General features: G+C 37.8%; 2 protein-coding genes across 2 annotated transcripts in view; one reads left to right on the top strand and one right to left on the bottom strand.

The window, feature by feature from the left end:
• Positions 1-349: 349 nt before the first annotated feature.
• Positions 350-679, top strand: LOC131946407 (ATP synthase-coupling factor 6, mitochondrial-like). Its single transcript, XM_059307154.1, has one exon. The coding sequence runs from the start codon at positions 350-352 to the stop codon at positions 677-679; it is 330 nt and encodes a 109-aa protein (XP_059163137.1).
• A 3,757-nt stretch (positions 680-4,436) lies between these two features.
• LOC131946406 (glutamate receptor) overlaps positions 4,437-20,497 on the bottom strand; it is an 88,368-nt gene continuing 72,307 nt past the window's right edge. The window contains exons 9-18 of the mRNA XM_059307153.1: positions 20,197-20,307; positions 19,433-19,543; positions 18,191-18,295; positions 16,580-16,809; positions 15,208-15,327; positions 11,800-11,998; positions 8,124-8,371; positions 6,857-7,103; positions 5,346-5,459; positions 4,437-4,514 (exon numbers count right to left, since the gene is read on the bottom strand). Of these exons, the coding sequence (XP_059163136.1) occupies positions 4,437-4,514; positions 5,346-5,459; positions 6,857-7,103; positions 8,124-8,371; positions 11,800-11,998; positions 15,208-15,327; positions 16,580-16,809; positions 18,191-18,295; positions 19,433-19,543; positions 20,197-20,307 (1,563 nt within the window). The remainder of the gene's footprint in view (positions 4,515-5,345; positions 5,460-6,856; positions 7,104-8,123; positions 8,372-11,799; positions 11,999-15,207; positions 15,328-16,579; positions 16,810-18,190; positions 18,296-19,432; positions 19,544-20,196; positions 20,308-20,497) is intronic.

Here is a 20,497-nt window from a genome sequence, read left to right as displayed (position 1 = left end):
ATATATATATATATATATATATATATATATATATATATATATATATATATATATATATATATATATATATATATATATATATATATATATATATATATATATATATATATATATGTATATATATATATATATACTAAAATAAAATAATACTACACCCCCTATTTAGGTGAACTTTACTCATTGGAAATTGTCAACACAAACACAAACGTCACATGGAAAACACAAAGATATATATATATATATATATATATATAACACTGGTCAAACAACAACTACAACACGCAGAAAATGTTGCGGCTAACACTATAAAAGCTTGTACCAGCTACCAAGGTAGTTTGCCAAAGGAACTATGGATCCCATCCAACATCTTTTCTTAGATAAAATTAGAGAGTACCGTTCAAGATCTAAACGTGGTGAGTTAGTTGATGTCACAGCAGAATCTGAAGCCGCCTTACAGGAAATGCTAGGTAATCTGGAGAGGGCGTACGGATCTAAAGTTGTGGATAAGACCCAGTTTCCCAAATTGCAGTTTTCAGAACCCACTATTGCTTGGCCCGGGCTGAGTGATGAGCAGAAAGCCAACATTGATCAAGCAGTTAAAGCTGAAGAAGCAGAACAGAAAATAGCTGCCGAGGAAGAAGAGGAAGGTGATGGTGATGAAGAACTTCTTAAACTTTAAGAAGTTTAATTTTAGAATATTTTCAGTTTCCTTTTTTTTTTACAAGCTTTTATTCAACTTGCTTCCTCTGTCGTCAGTCGTCAGTCTGTCTAGATCGAAACGCTGGAGTGAAAATTCGGACACTTCTACTTGACCGATACGATTCACAGTTGGCACGTGGGTCAAGACATGAAGACAATGCAATCTGAAACTAAATTTGACTAAATTGGATGCCTTATTAATTTTTTTATGAATTAATTAAAATTTGGACCGAATTAGTAGGCATGTCTATCCAACGACACCACACGCGTCATCACGGTCAATAGCTGCGCCATCACGTTCAATGGCTGCGCCATCACGTTCAATAGACGCGCAATGGTTTTTAGTCATGTAACACTATCTATATATATAACGAGCCGACCCGCTGCCACTGAAAATATTTGCTTTAAAATACTACCCCCCCCCCCTTTCCCCTAACCCTGACCCTACACCCCCCCCCCCCCCGTGAAAGCAGTCTCCTCTTAGTTATTTCTTAGTTACCTCCTGTAAGTTTAAAATCGAACTAAATTATCTGCCCCTAATAGAAACCCGGCTGTACGGCTCTACGATTTGTAAACATTTAGCTTTGTACACATTTAGAGTGAACACCGCTCACCAGACAATTATATATATAGATAATTCTCTTCTGGGAGCCGTTAGAAAACAAGCTGCAAGCGCCTCCTTGCAGTCCCTTCTCTTTCTCTCTATCACTATCACTACCACCCCCACCCCACCCCCACATTGTCTGGTGAGCTGTGGTCACGCAGTTTACATTTTACAATCATAGAGACGGGTTTGGTGACGGCTATTAGGGGCAGATAATTTAGTTTGAAACGATTTTAAACTTAGAGAAGGTAACTAAGAGGAGGCTGCTTTCACGTGGGGGGGGGGGGGGGGTTTAGTGTTTTTAAGCAAATATTTTCAGTGGCAGCATTGGTACTGTCGAATTCACAAATTATAAATTACTGAAAAGTAGAAAAAAAAAACAACTAAATAGCGGCGTATGATATGCCGCGGGTCGGCTCATATATATAATTCTCTTCTGGGAGCCGTTAGAAAACAAGCTGCAAGCGCGCCTTACAGTCCCCTCTCTTCTTCTCTATCGCTACCACCCCCCCACCCCCACCCCCTCACATGGTATGGTGAGCTGTGGTTCACGCTGTTTACATTTTACAATCATGGAGACGGTTTGGTGACGGCTATTAGGGGCAGATAATTTAGTTTGAAACGATTTAAAACTTAGAGGAGGTAACTAAGAGGAGGCTGCTTTCACGTGGGGGGGGGGGGGGGGGGAGGGGGGTTTAGTGTTTTTAAGCAAATATTTTCAGTGGCAGCATTGGTACTGTCGAATTCACAAATTATAAATTACTGAAAAGTAGAAAAAAAAAAACTAAATAGCGGCGTATGATACGCAGCGGGTCGGCTCGTTGTAAATAAAACATGTAAAGTACTGGAAAAAAAAATTCATAAACAACGTTTTAATAACAAGCTTTTATCTACTAATGCACTAAAAAGTAGAAAATAAATTATACACTACTATTTATATTACTATAAAGAAAAGCGTGGGTGTTTTCTGAAATATTAGTAAAGGTATCCAATAAATACTAAAGTACTAAAGTGACTCACGCTTTTCTTTATAGTAATTTAAATAGTAGTCTATAATTTATTTTCTACTTTTTAGTGCATAAGTACATAAAAGCTTGTTATTAAAACGTTTTTTATGAATTTTTTTTTTAGGATTACGAGCTGTACAACATTAAATAATTTGTGGATATCAGAATAATTTAAAATGAATGCGAAAAAAAAAAAAAACAACAACAACAACAACAAAAAGTATAATGAAATGGGCTAGAGTTAAAGAGTAAAAAAATAATAAGACGAATAGGCGAATTCTATGGTAAGAAAATCGAATTAATAAAAAAACAAACGCTTCATTGTAAATTCTACAAAATAGTTTAACTGTTATGTACATAGTGCATCAAATATGACACAGACAGAAACGCCGACATCAAAGTTTAGGTGGTTGTAGTATACTGTGACATTCATGAAGATTCATTATGTAGTTACTTTTCATATTAATATAGACATCAATTAAAAATATAGATTTATTTTGAAACTATGATTAAAAATATAATTACATTACGATTTTCAGAAATCGATTAACCAATAAATTAACAATTTAAAAAAAAAAAACCCAATACAAACCAATAATGATGGTCTAAATTGTATTGTAAATGTACATGTATATTATGAAATTTAATCAACGATGATGATGATAATGTGTGTTATTTTAATTAATACAGAAACAATTCTCTGGTTTGACCATTACTTTAGAGCTATAAGAAAATATATTCCATGATTCGTGTTTATCTTTTTTTTTTCATTCGCAAGCTGTTTAGTATAGCAGAGATTTAAGTAAAAAAAAACCATACAGATTACATAACATATTTTGCATGATATATGAAAGATTGGTGCACTATGTTTAAAAGTCTACAAACGTAAACCATTATGAAACTTAAAATATACAAATATTTTTTTTAGTTACCATTTTATACTTATAAATAGTTATAGTTCTACCGACACGTAATGAATATTAGATCCGGTTTTCAAAAATAGAGTATACTTATAAATATTTATTTTAACCAGTTTATTAATGAATTAGTTCAGATTTTTGAAAACACATTTTCTAGTTATACCACTGATGAAAATTTGTTTTGCGCATATATAACAATGAGTGAGTAAAAAAATGTGTAACTTATTTTTAACATTGTTATAAAAGTTACATTATAACAACAAATTAGATGCATTATGTTGTACATATCATACGTCACAGTTCTAGAATGAAGTTCATTTGCAAGTCATTTGATTTGGTCGTCAAAAATGGTTGCAAACCACTGTCAGTGGTACTTTTAAAATGCTTACTGTGAAGCATACACAACATACACATTTCCAATATACACAAACGTAACCAGCATAAATATACGTCATCAGCATACACAGACCTCACCAGCATACACAGACGTCAACAGCATACACAGACGTCAACATTTTCACAATATTTCACTCAACCCAGCGTTAGCACACTCAAACGCCATAATACAACAGTAAACACATCATTACCCAGTTATAAATAATATACCAACTTACATGGTAAAAATTTCATATGCAAACATGACCAGCCATTAACATCACACCAGTATACGCCAGCATACACCAGTGTACACCAGCAACATGAGGTAGCACTCCAAGATATGCTAACCACATGATTTCCATGAATGGGATTAATCCCAAAAGAAAATAACACTCAATATAAACCTTTAGCGTAGAACTGATGCTCTGTATTATATACTTGTTTTTTCCCGTCGTATTTCTTAATGACATTACATTTGGAGGAATGACAGCTGTAGAAGAAACAGAAGCATTCGGAATATCGTGGACCCAACTTGGATGAATCGCCCCGAACAGAGTACGATGGAGATCTGGGGTTGCGTTCCTATGCTCAACAAGAGGTCCACAGAAATGATAATGATGAATGTATGCGCAGAATAGAATCGGAATGATGTCTGCTCACAAAGAATTACCTTGTAAGCACATATGCGTATGTATATGTGGTCAGAATATGCACTTTTCTACATGTAGGGGCCTACATACGCACTTGTCTGTATGCAATGGCATCACCTTTCCACGGCTAGGCTAACCACTAACATCCTTGAACAGCAGTCTACAAGTTGACTTATGGTCAAACCTCGGTGTGTGTGTTCGCGTCATAAAATGTGTGGTCTCCATCGGTCACGTTGACGGGTCCAGTGTACGAGTACTTGAAAGAAAAATAAAACGTACACACAACTATTTACAATACAATAATGTTCATTTCAACATTTATTTTTTCAACTTAAAAAATACGCAAAATAATAAAATAATAAAATGTTACACATTAATACGTGTATAATTTCCCCCCCCCCCCCCCCCTTAAAGTAATTATTTAAATTTAAGGTCGTGCATTGCTTCTAAGAAAACGAAATAGTACGTAAAGAACAATAGCTTATCTTCTCGATACCGTAGCACTATTGATATATCACTGACAACGAGTGTGTGTTTACAAACATTGTGACGAGGGGGGTGTTAACATATTACATGCGGAGCCCAGCGGATATTGTTAAAGGTGATACAAGACAACAAGAAAGACTTGCAGGTAGAATACAATGGACAGTGCACAGTCTTGAAAGTGCATGAAATAATATCATCCTGTATTCCAACCCCCCCCCCCCCCTCAATCCTCCATATAAACAAAGATGTTTCCAAATAAGTTGTATGACTCAATGATGCCTCCACCCCTCCACCCCCCCCCAACTATATACACCTTAAAATTCCCAAAGCAAATTTTATGACTCTTTGAGTTCCCCCCCCCCCCCCCCAACAAAACTATATAAACATTGACATCCCCAGGTAAGTTGCCTGACTTTTGCTGATATTGACATCCCCATTTAAGTATAAGGATGTATTGTTATCGCCCCCCCCCCCACTTAAAATAGGTACAGTGACATCACCAAGTAAGTTGCATGACTTATTGCTGACCCCCCCCCCTTCTATATACACCTTGACATCCCCCAGGTAAGTTGCATGACCTATAACAGACCACCCAACTCACCGTTAAAGAGTTCGTAGATCGCCGCCTTGTTCCGTTGGAGGATCTCTTATCAATATCGTTAGAACCTTTCAGCGACAATCTGGCTTTTGTCCTCATGGATGTGCCCAGTGACGTCTGGTATGACGAGGAGAAAACAAATGGGTCCTAGCTACATGTGTTCATTAAATAAATGAGCCCTAGCCATATGTGTTCATTAAACAAATGAGCCCTAGCCATATGTGTTCTTTAAACAAATGAGCCCTAGCCATATGTGTTCTTTAAACAAATGAGCCCTAGCCATATGTGTTCTTTAAACAAATGAGCCCTAGCCATATGTGTTCTTTAAACAAATGAGCCCTAGCCATATGTGTTCTTTAAACAAATGAGCCCTAGCCATATGTGTTCTTTAAACAAATGAGCCCTAGCCATATGTGTTCTTTAAACAAATGAGCCCTAGCCATATGTGTTCTTTAAAAAAATGAGCCCTAGCCATATGTGTTCATTAAACAAATAAGCCTAAACCATATGTGTTCATTTAACTAACAAACCACAGCCATTAGGTAAATAAGCCCCAACCATATGTGTTCATTAAGCAAACACGCCCTAGCCATATGTATTCAGTTAGCTAACACGCCCCAGCCATATGTATTCATTAAGCAAACACGCCCTAGCCGTATGTATTCAGTTAGCTAACACTCCCCAGCCATATGTGTTCATTAAGCAAACACGCCCCAGCCATATGTGTTCATTAAGCAAACACACCCTAGCCATATATATTCAGTTAGCTAACACGCCCTAGCCATATGTGTTAATTAAGCAAACACGCCATAGCCATATGTGTTCAGTTAGCTAACACGCCCTAGCCATATGTGTTCAGTTAGCCAACACGCCCTAGCCATATGTATTCAGTTAGCAAACATAACCTTAACATAGCCGCCAGCTCACTTAGTACAGCGGGTAGGGGCTATCTGAGCCCACCCCCACTGTTGTAAATATTAAAATATATGATATATTGTTTTTTATCTGCTTTGCTTCGACGAAACATGAATTTCCTCGCTAAATCTCGTAATTACTAATCTGCAACCTAATAGAAAATAAACACTAAACATCACAATGAAAAATGAACACCACTTATCATGTTAGTTTATAGTAGGTAGTTTAAACAGAGTTTCTTCCAGGCATCTCTTCGGGGGGGGGCGAAGCCCCCCCGAAAAATTTTTTACCGCCCCCCCCCCCCCCGAACGAAATGAAATTCATATAATTTATATAGATAATATATACTTTTAACAGTGTCCGCCCCCCCCGAAGAAAGTTTACCGCCCCCCCCCCCCGAAGATTTCAAGTGCCCCCCCGGAGAAAAAAGTCTGGAAGAAACACTGAGTTTAAACACTAACAAAAAAGTAATTAAGACACTGAACAGGCGTATTTTACACACTGACCAAGAAGTAATGGACAACGACATGTTTTTGACAATGACCAAAAAGATGTGACACACATAAAAAATGAATAAAAATCTCAATACCAACATTTACCCTCGACTTGTGGGCGTCCATCTTAGCCTTGTAGACGAACTCGATGGCGGCGGAAATGACGGCGATGACGAGCCCGCCAATCAGAATATAGAAGATACCCGCCACGTTGGCCAAGGTCAAGGCACTTTGTGCACTGTCCGATTTTGAGGTGTACTGAGGGCATTCACCCCGGTCAAACCAGAACTTCTCCCATTTGGCCAAGTTCCCGTTCTCACGGAACTCTAGCACTCGCAGATTCAAGATGTCTCTAGTTGGTAATAAAAGTCTACATTAGTTATATAGGCCCGACACATTTTATTCAAACAAAGTCGGAAGGGTAATATTACGGGACCAATATATTGATTCAACACTTCACTTGTGAAACAAAATTACAGATTCAGACATAAACGCAGTTAAAAATTGCTAAGAGCGGTAGCGTAGCGATGGGGGTGCGGGGGGCATATGTCCCCGGGCGACGACCTCAGGGGGCGCCAAAATGGGTTGGAAAATTAAATTTGAAAGGTTGAGGGGGGTGCAAATCGAAAGTTTGAGGGGGAGGGTGCAAATTGAAATCTTGAGGGGGGGGGTGCAAATCGAAAGTTTGAGGGGGGGGTGCAAATCGAAATCTTGAGGGGGGGGGGGGTGCAAATCGAAACGTGTGTCCCCGGGCGCCAAAAGGGTCGCTACGCCTCTGGCTAAGAGAAAAACACTTACATTATTTAAGTCTGATAAGTGCAGTTAAATTATTATACATTATAACTTAGTCTTAAATCTTAAACTACATGCGGGCACACATTTACCTCAATTGTGTAACTATATGTCCGTATCTTACATTTTTATATTCTAAGTTCATATACATGTACTTTATGGGATAGATCGGGCACACCCCGGAAAAGAAATAAAACAACATCGGTAAGCAAGTGTTTGACTCCAGGCGAAAGAAAAGGCAGGCGGCTTAAAAACATACTGGGGAAGGACAGTGGAAGTAGAAGCAATGGCTGTTGGGATTACATGGGCTAAGCTAAAGAGAGCAGCCGCTAACATTGTTCGGTGTAGAGGTGTGGCTGCGGCCATTTGCTACTCAGGGGTTTTAAAGCAATACGTCTACTTAAATGTACTTCAAACGTGAAAGTATATGAGTACACAGATTTACCATTAATTTGAACCTACAAAATAAAATTACCTCAAATCTGATCCTACAGGCGCAAACAAAATTACCCCAAGTCTGATCCTACAGGTGTAAACAAAATTACCTCAAGTCCGATCCTACAGGTGTAAACAAAATTACCTCAAATCTGATCCTACAGGTGTACCTATGCCGAAACCTTCAGAATTCAGGTTATTGCCTATCTTCAGCGTGTCACAAGGCTTCTTGTTGCTGATGTAGTCAATGGTTGCCGACTCGGTGAGGTAGGCAAACTTGCCGTTGGACGACCGGACCCGTCTGATGCCTTCTTCATGGTTGGTCACAAAAACTGACGGAGTGGCTGACGTCATGTACGCCCACATACGCTGGTAGGTTTGGTACTGGGAGTTCTGTGGGTGGCGATGGTAGAGGTGGGGTGGAAGTGGTGGGGATGGTAGTGGTGGTGGTGGTGGTAGTGGCGGTGATTGTAGTGGTGGTAGTGGTGGGGGATGGTAGTGGTGGGGTGGTGGTGGTAGTGGTGGGAGTGGTAGTGGTGGTAGATGGTAGTGGTGGGGGATGGTAGTGGTGGGGAATGGTAGTGGCGGGGGGAAGTGGTGGAGATGGTAGGGGTGGTAGTGTTAGTGGTAGGGTATTGTTGGGGTGGTAGTGGTGGGGGTGGTAGTGGTGGGGTGGTAGTGGTGGGGGTGGTAGTGGTGGGGGGATGGTAGTGGTGGGGGAGGAAGTGGTGGGGATGGTAGGGGTGGTAGTGTTAGTGGTAGGGTATTGTTGGGGTGGAAGTGGTGGGGTGGTAGTGGTGGGGGTGGTAGTGGTGGGGGTGGTAGTGGTGGGGGGATGGTAGTGGTGGGGGAGGAAGTGGTGGGGATGGTAGAGGTGGTAGTGTCAGTGGTAGGGTATTGTTGGGTGGTAGTGGTGGGGTGGTAGTGGTAGGGTTGTAGTGGTTCGGGTGGTAGTGGTTGGGGTGGTATGGGTGGGGAAGGTATGGGTGTGGATGGTTGTGATGATAGTCGGTATGGATGGTAGTGGTGGGTATGGAATGGGTGGGGTTGGTATGGGTGGTGATGGTATGGGTTGCGATAGTTTAAGTGGGGATGGTTGTGATGGGGATATTAGTGATGGGGATGGTAGTGATGCCGATGGTATGGGTGGGGATGGTAGTGGTGGGTATGGAATGGGTGGGGTTGGTATGGGTGGTGATGGTATGGGTGGGGATAGTAGCGGTGGGGATGGTAGTGGCGGGTATGGAATGGGTTGTAAGTTAGAGGCAGAGACGAGAGAAAATAGTTTTTAAATATAGACTACACTTAGCTACTCTACTCTTTTGGGATGTAGTCTCAGAGATATTTACACTTCGGACAATACTTATTTCAAACAACAGACCCTCATTCCGGTATTTGAAAATGTGTGGTGTATAATGTTTCTGTTTTATCTTTAACTAGCGTACCCGTCCCCCGCGCGTTGCCGCGGGGATAGAATAAAGTCTGACAAAATATATTAGAAGGATATCGCCAATGCTTTACCAATCATATGTTCTTAGACGCATCACCTTGTTTTCTAAAACTGTGTTATTTAAATGTCAACATTGCCTGCGCTTGGATAATAATTATCGGGACACGGGCTTTCCTACACTACCGCATGAAAATCTTGAGTGTATATTAATCACTCACCGAAATAATTAGGTAGAACACACTTCAGTGACCACCCATATGTCAGGGACGTAGAGGGGCGCTCTCAGGAGCCCCCCCCCCACCCCACCCCCCAATTACACTACCGTAGAGGCGCAGCGTAAGGCCCCTGGCTCCTTAAAACTAACAAGGCGCCATCGTGCTCATAGGATAACCCAGCGTGCCAAATAGCATACAATGATGCAGATTTCGTCATTCGCTAAAGTGACACAAATGAACAGGAATTTTTTCTTTAACACATACAAAAATTATTTGACGTGTTTTAAACATCAGTTCGACTGATGCAATATGCTAGCGTTACTAATGGTCTATTATTAGATGCTCGGTCTCAATTTCGGCCTGGATCGTCTAATAATAGATGCTTATTGCATCATTCGCAAAGTGACGAAACTCTATAGTAGGTTCCTCATATTCAAACAGTTATTTTTTCATCTTTCGCAAGGTGACGAAACTGTACAGGATTTCCTCGCGTTACAAAGTTATTTTTAGAAGCCTGTTGTAGTTTTACCGCTGAATATAGTAGTACCCCTTACTCGCTATGCAGGACGCTCGATTAACGGATGCCAAGGGCCAACTTAGTCGCTCTAAAACTCTCGGCGCCAAACCGTGTATTGACGAAAGTTGTACCCTATATGGCGCCGCCCGTAAGAAACTTTAGTTTTCTTTTTCGCAGAAATATTCTCGGGAGTATTCTCATCTACTTCCTAAAGTTTCTTGGTACTCGGATGAACCGCATCCGAGTTTTATTTTTTATATACCGTATATAGAGAAACAAAATCGCTCCCCCCCTCCGGTGGTGCGCCGCCCTTGCAATATTAAACAATATTTTTTACAGAACCCTACCATTGAGTGATCTAATCATCTCCCCAAAGTTTCTTGGTACACAGATGAACGGTGTGAAAACGAAAAAAAAACGAAATTTTATAAACCGTATATAGAGAAAAATCGCAGCCGCCCGTGGCGCCGCCCTTGCGAAATTAATAAAGTTTTTTTTTTACAGAACCCTTCCCTGAATTGTTCTAATAAACTCCCCCAAAGTCTCATGGCTATCGGATAACGGTGTCACACCAAAATCGACTTATTTTATAAACCGTATATAGAGAAAAATCGCACACTCCCGTGGCGCCGCCCTTGCGAAATTATAAATTATTGTTTACAGAACCCTTCTCTAGAGTTTTATAATGAACTCCCCAAAGTCTCATGCCTATCGGATAAACGGTGTCACGGCAATTCACTTTTATTATTTTTATATACTGTACATAGAGAAAAATCGCACCCTCCCGTGGCGCCGCCCTTGCGAAAATAAAAATGATTTTTGTACAGAACCCTTCCCTAGAGTGTTCTAATCAACTACCCAAACTTTCATGCCTATCGGATAAACAGTGTGAAATCAAAATAGACTTTTATTTTTATATACCGTAAATAGAGAAACATCGGACCCTCCACTGGCGCCGCCCTTGCGAAAGTAAAAATTATTTTTTTACAGAACCCTTCCCTAGAGTGGTATAATGAACTCCCCAAAGTCTCATGGCTATCGGATGAACAGTGGGAAATCAAAATAGACTTTTATTTTTATATACCGTATATAGAGAAAAACAAATCGCGCCCGGCCGGGGCGCCACCCCTGCGAATTTGAATTTTTTTTTTTCGCAGAAACCTCCCCAGGAATATTCTCAACAACTTCCCAAAGTTTCACGGCGATGTGATGAGAGGTGTAGTAATGCATAAAGGACACACAGACACACACACACACACAGACATACATTGCTTTTTATATATATAGATAGATAGATAGATAGATGGAAAACAAAAATAATCCACTAATGACAAGTGGATTATTTTAATGACAAAACTAGTGTAATCGAACGTATGCGGGTAGGTCTAATTAATATTTTAAAATTGCGTTTTAAATGTATTGTTTAGGTTTAGTTTATGTATATATAGCAACTGTTGCACTATTTAACAATAAAAACCGTAAAAAAAAGGAAAAGTAGCCATATATATATATATATATATATATATATATATATATATATATATGCTATACATGCATTAGTGTAAAATAGCCATAACATGTAGATAGCCGTACAGGTAGCCTTATAATCAACACACCGATACAAATAACCATAGTGTACCTTGAAGAACGATTGGGTACTCCCAGAATCCAGCGTTCCGTACTGTATTTCCGTCTGTTTGGCCAGGTCCTCTGCGGATTCGATGGGCGTCAACATCCGTTCGACTGTGAGGAAGGCGGCCAGGTTGGCGGTGTAGGAGGAGATGACGATGAGGGTGAAGAACCACCAGACGGACCCCACTATTCTTCCTGACAGGGACCTGGCACGTTTAAACATTGATGGTATCATTTGATTGGCCATTGTTTGTGTCACGTGTCTCAACAAAATAAAAATAATAAAAATAATAACTATACAACTAAAGCTCGTTCAAAATTGTTTTTTTTTATTTATTAAAAATAAATAATTAAATTATATAAATAATTTGTTGTGTTTTTAAAGATATAAATTTATATTGTATGTAATTCTTTTGAAAACATAAGGCACGACTCGTAAAAACATACAAAAGCAGGTTTAAAAAGTGTACATTTATTGTGCAATTTTGGTGCTGTTGTAGTATGGTTTTAGTAAGTTAAGTTTACATTACACTTGTATTTAAATTGTGCATTAATGTGTGTTTACTGATGGCTTTGGTTTAGCCACCAAGGACTTATGTGTTAGGGTTGGGGTTGTCCAAAAAAAAAACACTTGACAATACAACAGAAACACCTAAACGTAGATGTGGCATTGTAAGCTTATTTGACTCAATTTGCTTTAATATTTACAAGTCGAATGTGTTACTTAGGTACGAGCAAACTTTATAATAAAAACTTACTTAAGAATAATATTAGCAAGTATACATACATAATTTAAGTCTATATTTTTTTTACTAACTTATGAAGCGATACCTTTGTTGTGAGAAACTTATTTAGGTGTGATAATTTTGTGTTTACTAACTTATGAAGCGATACCTTTGTTGTGAGAAACTTATTTAGGTGTGATAATTTTGTGTTGGGAGACTTACATACAGGGCCGGCGCTACCTATAAGGTGGACTAGGCGGTCGCCTAGGGCGCCATCACTAGTGGGCGCAAAATGTTTAATCGCTATTATCAAAAAGTACCTAAACTAATAATTAATACATTTTTAAAGGAGTAGCGATCTATTTCGGCACCCAGGACGAACTATCAATTTTGCACCCCCACCCTAAAATTAGGTCTATATAGGCCTATATTATTCGCGATGGTGAAAATGCAACCCCACATCCCTAATTTGGAAAGGTCGAGGCGCTTTTTACCAGTCTTTTTAATTGGGTGTCACATAATTGATGTAGAAAACGATTAAATAAGTTCGTAGTTCAAATTTCGAACATTTTAATGGGGCTTGTAAGTCTCATTTTCTCTGACTTTGAATTAGAAATCTGTATTGGTGTATAGAGTTTTGTAATGAGGGGGTGTTCAAAGTACTGTACTTGTTTGGTAAGCTTTGATGACTCGTTTAGATTTGGGAGTAACGGCAAAAGGCTGTTGCTGATATGGTTTCGTAGATATAAAGTATCCAGTGTTAAAGTATCGAATAATCGAATTATATTGACTGTTAAAGTGTAGTAGTAGGTCCAGTGAAATCGTTGTTGTTTGGGAGTACCGTTTGTAGAGCTTGGTGAAGTTGGTGTCGTAGTTCTGGAGGATCGAGTCTAGTTATGTTTAGGTATCGACGTTTGATATGTGTTGTGAATGTAGTAGAGTACATCGAGTAGTCGAGTTTATCGTAAGTTAGAGTATTTCAATTCGTGGCGGAACACACTACAAAGAAACGTAGGCGTTCTCTAGTTGAAAAATCAAGTTTTTATTATGAATCTATATTACCACTCTTAAAGTATTAACATTTATTAAATAGTATGGAATTTGTAACTAACCGTAAACTTTGTATTTTTAAATAATTTTTGTTTAATATTTATTCAATAATTCTAGCAATGTCTAAAAATTTTTCCGTGTTTGATATTTTGAAAGACATCCCCTTCTTTAGGGGATCCAAAATTTCTTTATAATTCTCTTTAAAATGATAACTAATGCAATATGTCATCAAAATTGACTAGAAGTATGTTTTAATAAAGCTAACGTTTTTAGACTTTCAAACTAAACCTCCAGTTAAGTAATCAATAGGTAAAATATATTATTTTGACAAGATTACACAGTTAATTAAAACAATTGTTATAATTATTGTGTAATGAAATTTAAAGCGTTTTGTTCTGTTGTTCAAACATGTCTTAGTTAAACTTGGTTAATCTAGCAATTCTTGTGAACGTTATTTCCCTTGAATAAAATGTTGTTATTTTGATTTTCAAATGGGAGATAATTCGTTGCTTAACTTTACATTCTTTTTCAAATTCCTACACCTTAGGTTGTCTGCTTACATACAAATAGAACTTTAAGTTATTATTTGGTACTAAAAATTATGTAGAGCTGTTCTAAACAAAATAGTTTGGTATTTTTTTTTAGCATTATCAAGTTGAAAAACAAATACATCAGTAGCCGTTGTAGATTGCAATACGTAATGCAAGTAGACATACAGTCTTAGTCGTAAATTAAACATCTAATTATTTGTCTTTTCATATTTTTCACCCTCTCCTAAGGGATTCATATATAACATTTTTACGCTGGAATTTATAACATTTATAACCTTTTTTTTTCAAAAACAAAAAATTCGTTATATAATCACTCAATAGAGACATTTACAATTATAACTAAAGACAGTCAAGCTTAAAACAGGTAAGTTCCGTTTTGGAACTCACCTTGGGAGGACTGCAGAGAGTCCTACACTACAAGAACTTTTTTTTTCCAGTGTTTTTTTCAGACCCGACCCCCCCCCCTCCCCCAGGGGTAATAATTATAACAATTCTTTTTTATTAGCTTTGTAATCTTGTGAAAACAATATATTTTACCTAATGAATACCTAACTGGGAATCCGGGAGAGGGGAAGCACTTAAAATTGTCTAAGGGGGGGGGGGCTATGTCGTAAAGTACAAAGTAGACTCGCAACAATTTCAATAAAATGTGATTACGCTTGCAAACTGTAATTGAAAGAATTAGTACAAACTTTTACGACGAAGGAGGCAAGTAAAATTTGATTTTGATGTCTACTTATAACGTGTATGCTATTGATAATAAATTATTATGTCACTTTTAATGAATTGTTTTCTTATACATATGTTTTAGTAATTATATTGTGTGAAAGGTGGCGTTTTAATAAGTTTTGCATAGGGCGCTAAATAACCTGGCGCCGGCACTGCTTACATAGGAGTGATAATTTTATGTTGGGCGACTTACATAGGGGCGATAATTTTTGTGTAGACAAGCTTACTTAGGGGCGATAATTTTTGAGTAGACAAGCTTACATAGGGGCGATAATTTTGTGCAGACAAGCTTACTTAGGGGCGATAATTTTGTGTAGACAAACTTACTTAGGGGCGATAATTTTGTGTAGACAAACTTACTTAGGGGCGATATCACATCCTTGCTGCATGAACGCGCCCAGTGAGAACCAGAGTGAGTTGGAAATGGTGAACTCGTTGAGAAGATGTGAGGGCTTCTCTATGATTAGTCCTTCGTTTTGACTGGAATTAGAAAGCAGCCTAAAGATTTAATGTATCAAAGTGGAGCAAAGCTATACCTGAATTATGTATAATAAATTTTATATATATATATATATATATATATATATATATATATATATATATATATATATATATATATATATATATATATATATATTAAAGTGTAATAATATTAAAGTATAATAAAGTTTAAATAATTCTTATAATTATCATAATCTAAATATTATACGTTAAGGTAATACATGAAATCACAATCTTATTATGCATAAATTTAAAATTAATACGTGTTGTGATTATTTAATTTAAGATGGTTTAAGAAAACCAGCACTGGTTTTGTGAAGCTAGGTTTGATTTGTTTTTTTGCAAATTAGTTAACAACATACTGGTTTCCTTCTAGTAAAAGGGAGTCTACTCAGGTTATAAGCATAAAAGCAAATTACATCGATTGTCGTTCTTGGGTGACTGAGGCCATTAGAAATGTATCATTGGAAACTTAAATGTACACTTTTCAATCAAAGCGCAGCGTTATTTTGAAAACAAAACATAAGGAATGTGTACCTACTAAACCTACTAACTATAAACCTACCCAAATATAATAACTAAAACTTAGCTGAACCTACATGCTATAAACTTTCTGACCCTACTGATACTGAATATAAACCTACTTGAATACAATCACTGTGACATTATCTCAATCTACTGACTACAGTATTACATAAACTTATTGAGTATAAACCTACCTGAACCTAATGACATGATTTGAACCTACTTAACCTACAGACACGATATAAACCTATTGAGTAGATATATACCTTACCTGAACCTACTGACCACATTTAAACCTACCTAAACCTACTGCCCAGCTACAAACGTACCTGAACCTACTGACCACAAGTAAACCTACCTGAACCTTCTGACCACAAACAAACCTACCTAAACCTACTGACAAGATGTACAACTACCTGAACCTACTAACCAGATGTTAACCTAACCAAACCTACTGAACACATATAAACCCACTTGAACCTTCTAACTACAAATAAACCTACCTGAACCTACTGACCAGATGTAAAACTACCTGAACCTACTGAGTAGATATAAACCTACCTGAACCTACTGAGTAGATATAAACCTACCTGAACCTACTGACCAGATGTACACCTACCTAAACCTACTGACCAGCTATAAACCTACCTGAACCTACTGAACACAACAAAACCTACTTGAACCTACTGACCAGAAATAAACCTACCTGAACCTACTGACCAGAAAGAGCACCACACTGACACCAATGTAAGCGAAGACGATACACATCCAGATCTCTGACGACAGCGGCTCCATGAAGGAGAAGAAATGTTTGCCCGGGGGCGTGGGTCTTTTGATCATGATCGAGATGCCCATACTCATGAACGGTTTGGTGAAATCGATCACACGCGACCGATCGGCCGTGATCGTGAACGGTGCTATGGCCATGTCCGCTTCCTGAAACATAAATTTGTATTTTTACAACGTTCGTAATCACGCATGCGCATGCCAAGTTTTAAACATTACTTCCTTTTTATCAATTCAACTTTAAAAACGTTTGTTGAGTTCTCACATAGCTATGTTTATTCACATTACAATCACCCAGTTGGGATTGGAGCTCAGAATAATAAGGTAAACGACAACCATACACGATACATCACCAGTGTTTCTTCCAGACTTTTTTTTTTCTCCGGGGGGGCACTTGAAATTTTCGGGGGGGGGGGGGGGGGGGCGGTAAACTTTCTTCGGGGGGGGGGGGGTAGACACTGTTAAAAGTATATATTTTCTACATAAATTATATAAATTTCATTTCGTTCGGAGGGGGGGGGGGGCGGTAAAAAATTTGCGGGGGGGGGGCTAAGCCCCCCCCTGAAGAGATGCCTGAAAGAAACTTTGTACATCACAAACACGAGCGTTTTAATAAAGAACAATCTAGCAAATCTACTTCATTAATATCTGCTTTGGTTTACTGTGAACCAGGATATTTTAGATTTAGACTCATCTTTGCTTACATAAGTGTGACAATTATATCCGTAACGACAGGCTAGACAACACTGACAAATAGTTTCATGTTTCTTCTTCGTTCTAAATTTTAGTGTTGGAAGGGATCCCACCCAATATAATTAAGATTACGTGTTAACTGGTTTTGTGCCATTGACTCTGATATCAGCCTGTTTTTCTATTTGGATTGGCTTCCATGGTCTTTATTCAAACAAGAACAAAGTATAAGGCAGCAGTTATTTGATTTTGAAGTTATCTTTCATAGAAGAGTGGCTGTCCCCAGCTAACAAGCCTCATCTGCCCGAGGGTTCGAACTCAAGACTTTTCGGTTTAGCATTTGTAGCTTTTAAAGATCGCTTATTCAATCCCGTGACTAAGTAACACACCAACCTTCCCGTATCTATCCAACTCATATCCTATAGCAATCTACAACTACCAAATGACACTAAAACACATATTTCAACTATTTTTTACCCCACTACTGAATTCCTAAGCTAACCAGATATCCCATAAAAACACAAACAATTGTATTTCGGATGATCTATATTTCATATTTTTTACCAGCTCTCAAGATTCCCCATATCCCATAAAATAACGTTTCAATTCGCCCTACTCATTCTATTACACATACTCTAGTGTCTGATCAGCTCTTCTCTCATCCCATCTATCATAAATTGTAGTTTCCTCTCAGGTGTCCACTCATCCCATTTCTGACCAAATCTCTACTCAAGCCATACCATCTACACACATGCATGTGACTAACTCTCCACTCATCTCATATCCCAAACACGCACGTGTCTGATCAGCTCTCCACACATCCCATATCCCATGAACTCACGTGTCTGATGAGCTCCCCAACCATCCCATCCCACGTCCCATTATTTGAGTGTAGAGCGCCGTAACGGTTGTCCTTGACTAGCTCGATCCGGTAGTCGAATCCAACCTGAAAGGTCAAGGTTACTGTGAGTTAAAAAAATATTCAACTTACGACTCGGTAGTCGAATCCAACCTGAAAGGTCAAGGTTAATCAGTACAAATAAAATAAACTCAAGATCCGGTAGTCGAATCCAACCTGAAAGGTCAAGGTCACTGTGATTTTCTTTTAAATATTAAAACTCAAATATTTTAAAATGCACGAACATGATTTTTTTACGAATCTTTAAGGAATTGCACGCAAATTACAATGTTGTGATTTTTTGCTCTTTTAAAATAAATCAATATTTTGTAATGCTTCGGATGACAGGCGCATATGCTTCGTAGCATCTTTACATGATAATATTATACGATCTCTGCTTTATGCAAAAAAGGAGTCATTTTAAGACAACGTTTCCGTCGTATTCAGAGTTTCTTCCAGGCATCTCCCGAACGAAATGAAATTTATATAATTTATATAGAAAATATATACTTTTAACAGAAAGTTTACCGCCCCCCCGAAGATTTCAAGTGCCCCCCCCCCCCCCCCCGGAGAAAAAAGTCTGGAAGAAACACTGGTCGTATTTCACCACGCTTTGATCTTTTTTTAAAAAAAAATCCTAGTCTTTTCTTTAGTTGTGAGAGGAACTTGATTGTTTGATAAAATTGTAAAATTGTTGAAATCTAGTTTTAAAAGTTGGGGAAATAGGAATTTGTTTGGCACATTAATCTATAGCAGAGTTTCGGATGCCTAGACTTTTCAGACCATGCATGTATACTAAATAGGGAGGGGTGGGGGTCTTAAACACAATTAGTGACGCAAAACGTTTTTTTTTTCTATTTTGTTATATATATATATATATATATATATATATATATATATATATATATATATATATATATATATATATATATATATATAAGAAACGGTTATAACCATGTAAATACTTTTAAAAAGCGAACCTTTGTGAAGTCATGTTATGAGAAGTTTCACTTTATTTTGACGACTTCTGAAGAAAGGTTAGTTTAGATGAAATGTGTCTAAAATTAGGTTATGTCAATCCAGGACGACATATATTTAAAGAAAAATATATCTAGTTTATCCATAGAACATAATTATACATTTTATAATTTTATAAATTATAAAAATAAATACATTGATCATCACCTCTTTAGCAATAGCCTTGGTTAGGTCTATACAGAAGCCTTCCAGTAGTTCAACTTGGGTCAGTGGAGCTCCATCTGGTGGTCGTTTGATCCTCATAACATACGGGTCTTTCTGAAACAGATACACAGATAATACAGTGGGAAACATTAGTCTTTATGAAACAGATACACAGATAATACAGTGGGGAACATACGGGTCTTTCTGAAACAGATAAAAAGATAATACAGTGGGAAACATTAGTCTTTCTGAAACAGATACACGGATAATACAGTGGGAAACATAAACGGTCTTTCTGAGACAGATACACAGATAATACAGTAAGAAATATCAGTATTTTGGGAATAGATACAGATTAATATAATGAGAAACATCAGTCTTTCAGAAACAGATGCACATATAATACAATATGAAATATCAGTCTTTGGGGAATTGATACAGAAGTAAATGACGTTATTTGCATGGAAATGGAAATGACAATATAAAAGTGAAAAAACGACGTTCTCGGCTTCTAGTCGTAAAATTGCAAAAAATATTTAAATTCGGTAACATTGTATAAGGTCCTATAAATCAGAGCTTTTGAATATTAAAAGATGTTTATTCAACCAGTCATTATGATAATGTGTTTATCTTTGTTCAATCAGGATTTTAATTTATGAGCCTCAAATTTCTTCTAACTTTTAAATGTGTTTTTCATAAACTTCATTATTTGATATTTAGCATAAATGTATACAACGTATGCTCAACCGCAGTGAAGAAAGACGTACCAAAATAGTCGTGACGATGCGCGTCCTGTTGACGTCATTACTCTCGTGGTCCCTCACCAGACGAGGCGTCTGCACGTGCAGCCTGCGGTCACGCTCACTCCAGTAGCCAATCTGTCAGGTGAGTCAAATATATCGATTTGTGTGCAATCTGACAGGTGAGTCAAATATATCGATTTGTGTTCAATCTGACAGGTGAGTCAAATATATCGATTTGTGTGTAATCTGACAGGTGAGTCAAATATATCGATTTGTGTGTAATCTGACAGGTGAGTCAAATATATCGATTTGTGTGTAATCTGAC

Source organism: Physella acuta, unplaced genomic scaffold, assembly GCF_028476545.2.
Source record: "Physella acuta isolate Inbredline_101_S28 unplaced genomic scaffold, ASM2847654v3 ptg000560l, whole genome shotgun sequence".
NCBI lineage: Eukaryota > Metazoa > Mollusca > Gastropoda > Physidae > Physella > Physella acuta.
Note: the sequence above shows the minus strand (reverse complement) of the source record. Positions and strands in the feature narration are given on the sequence as shown.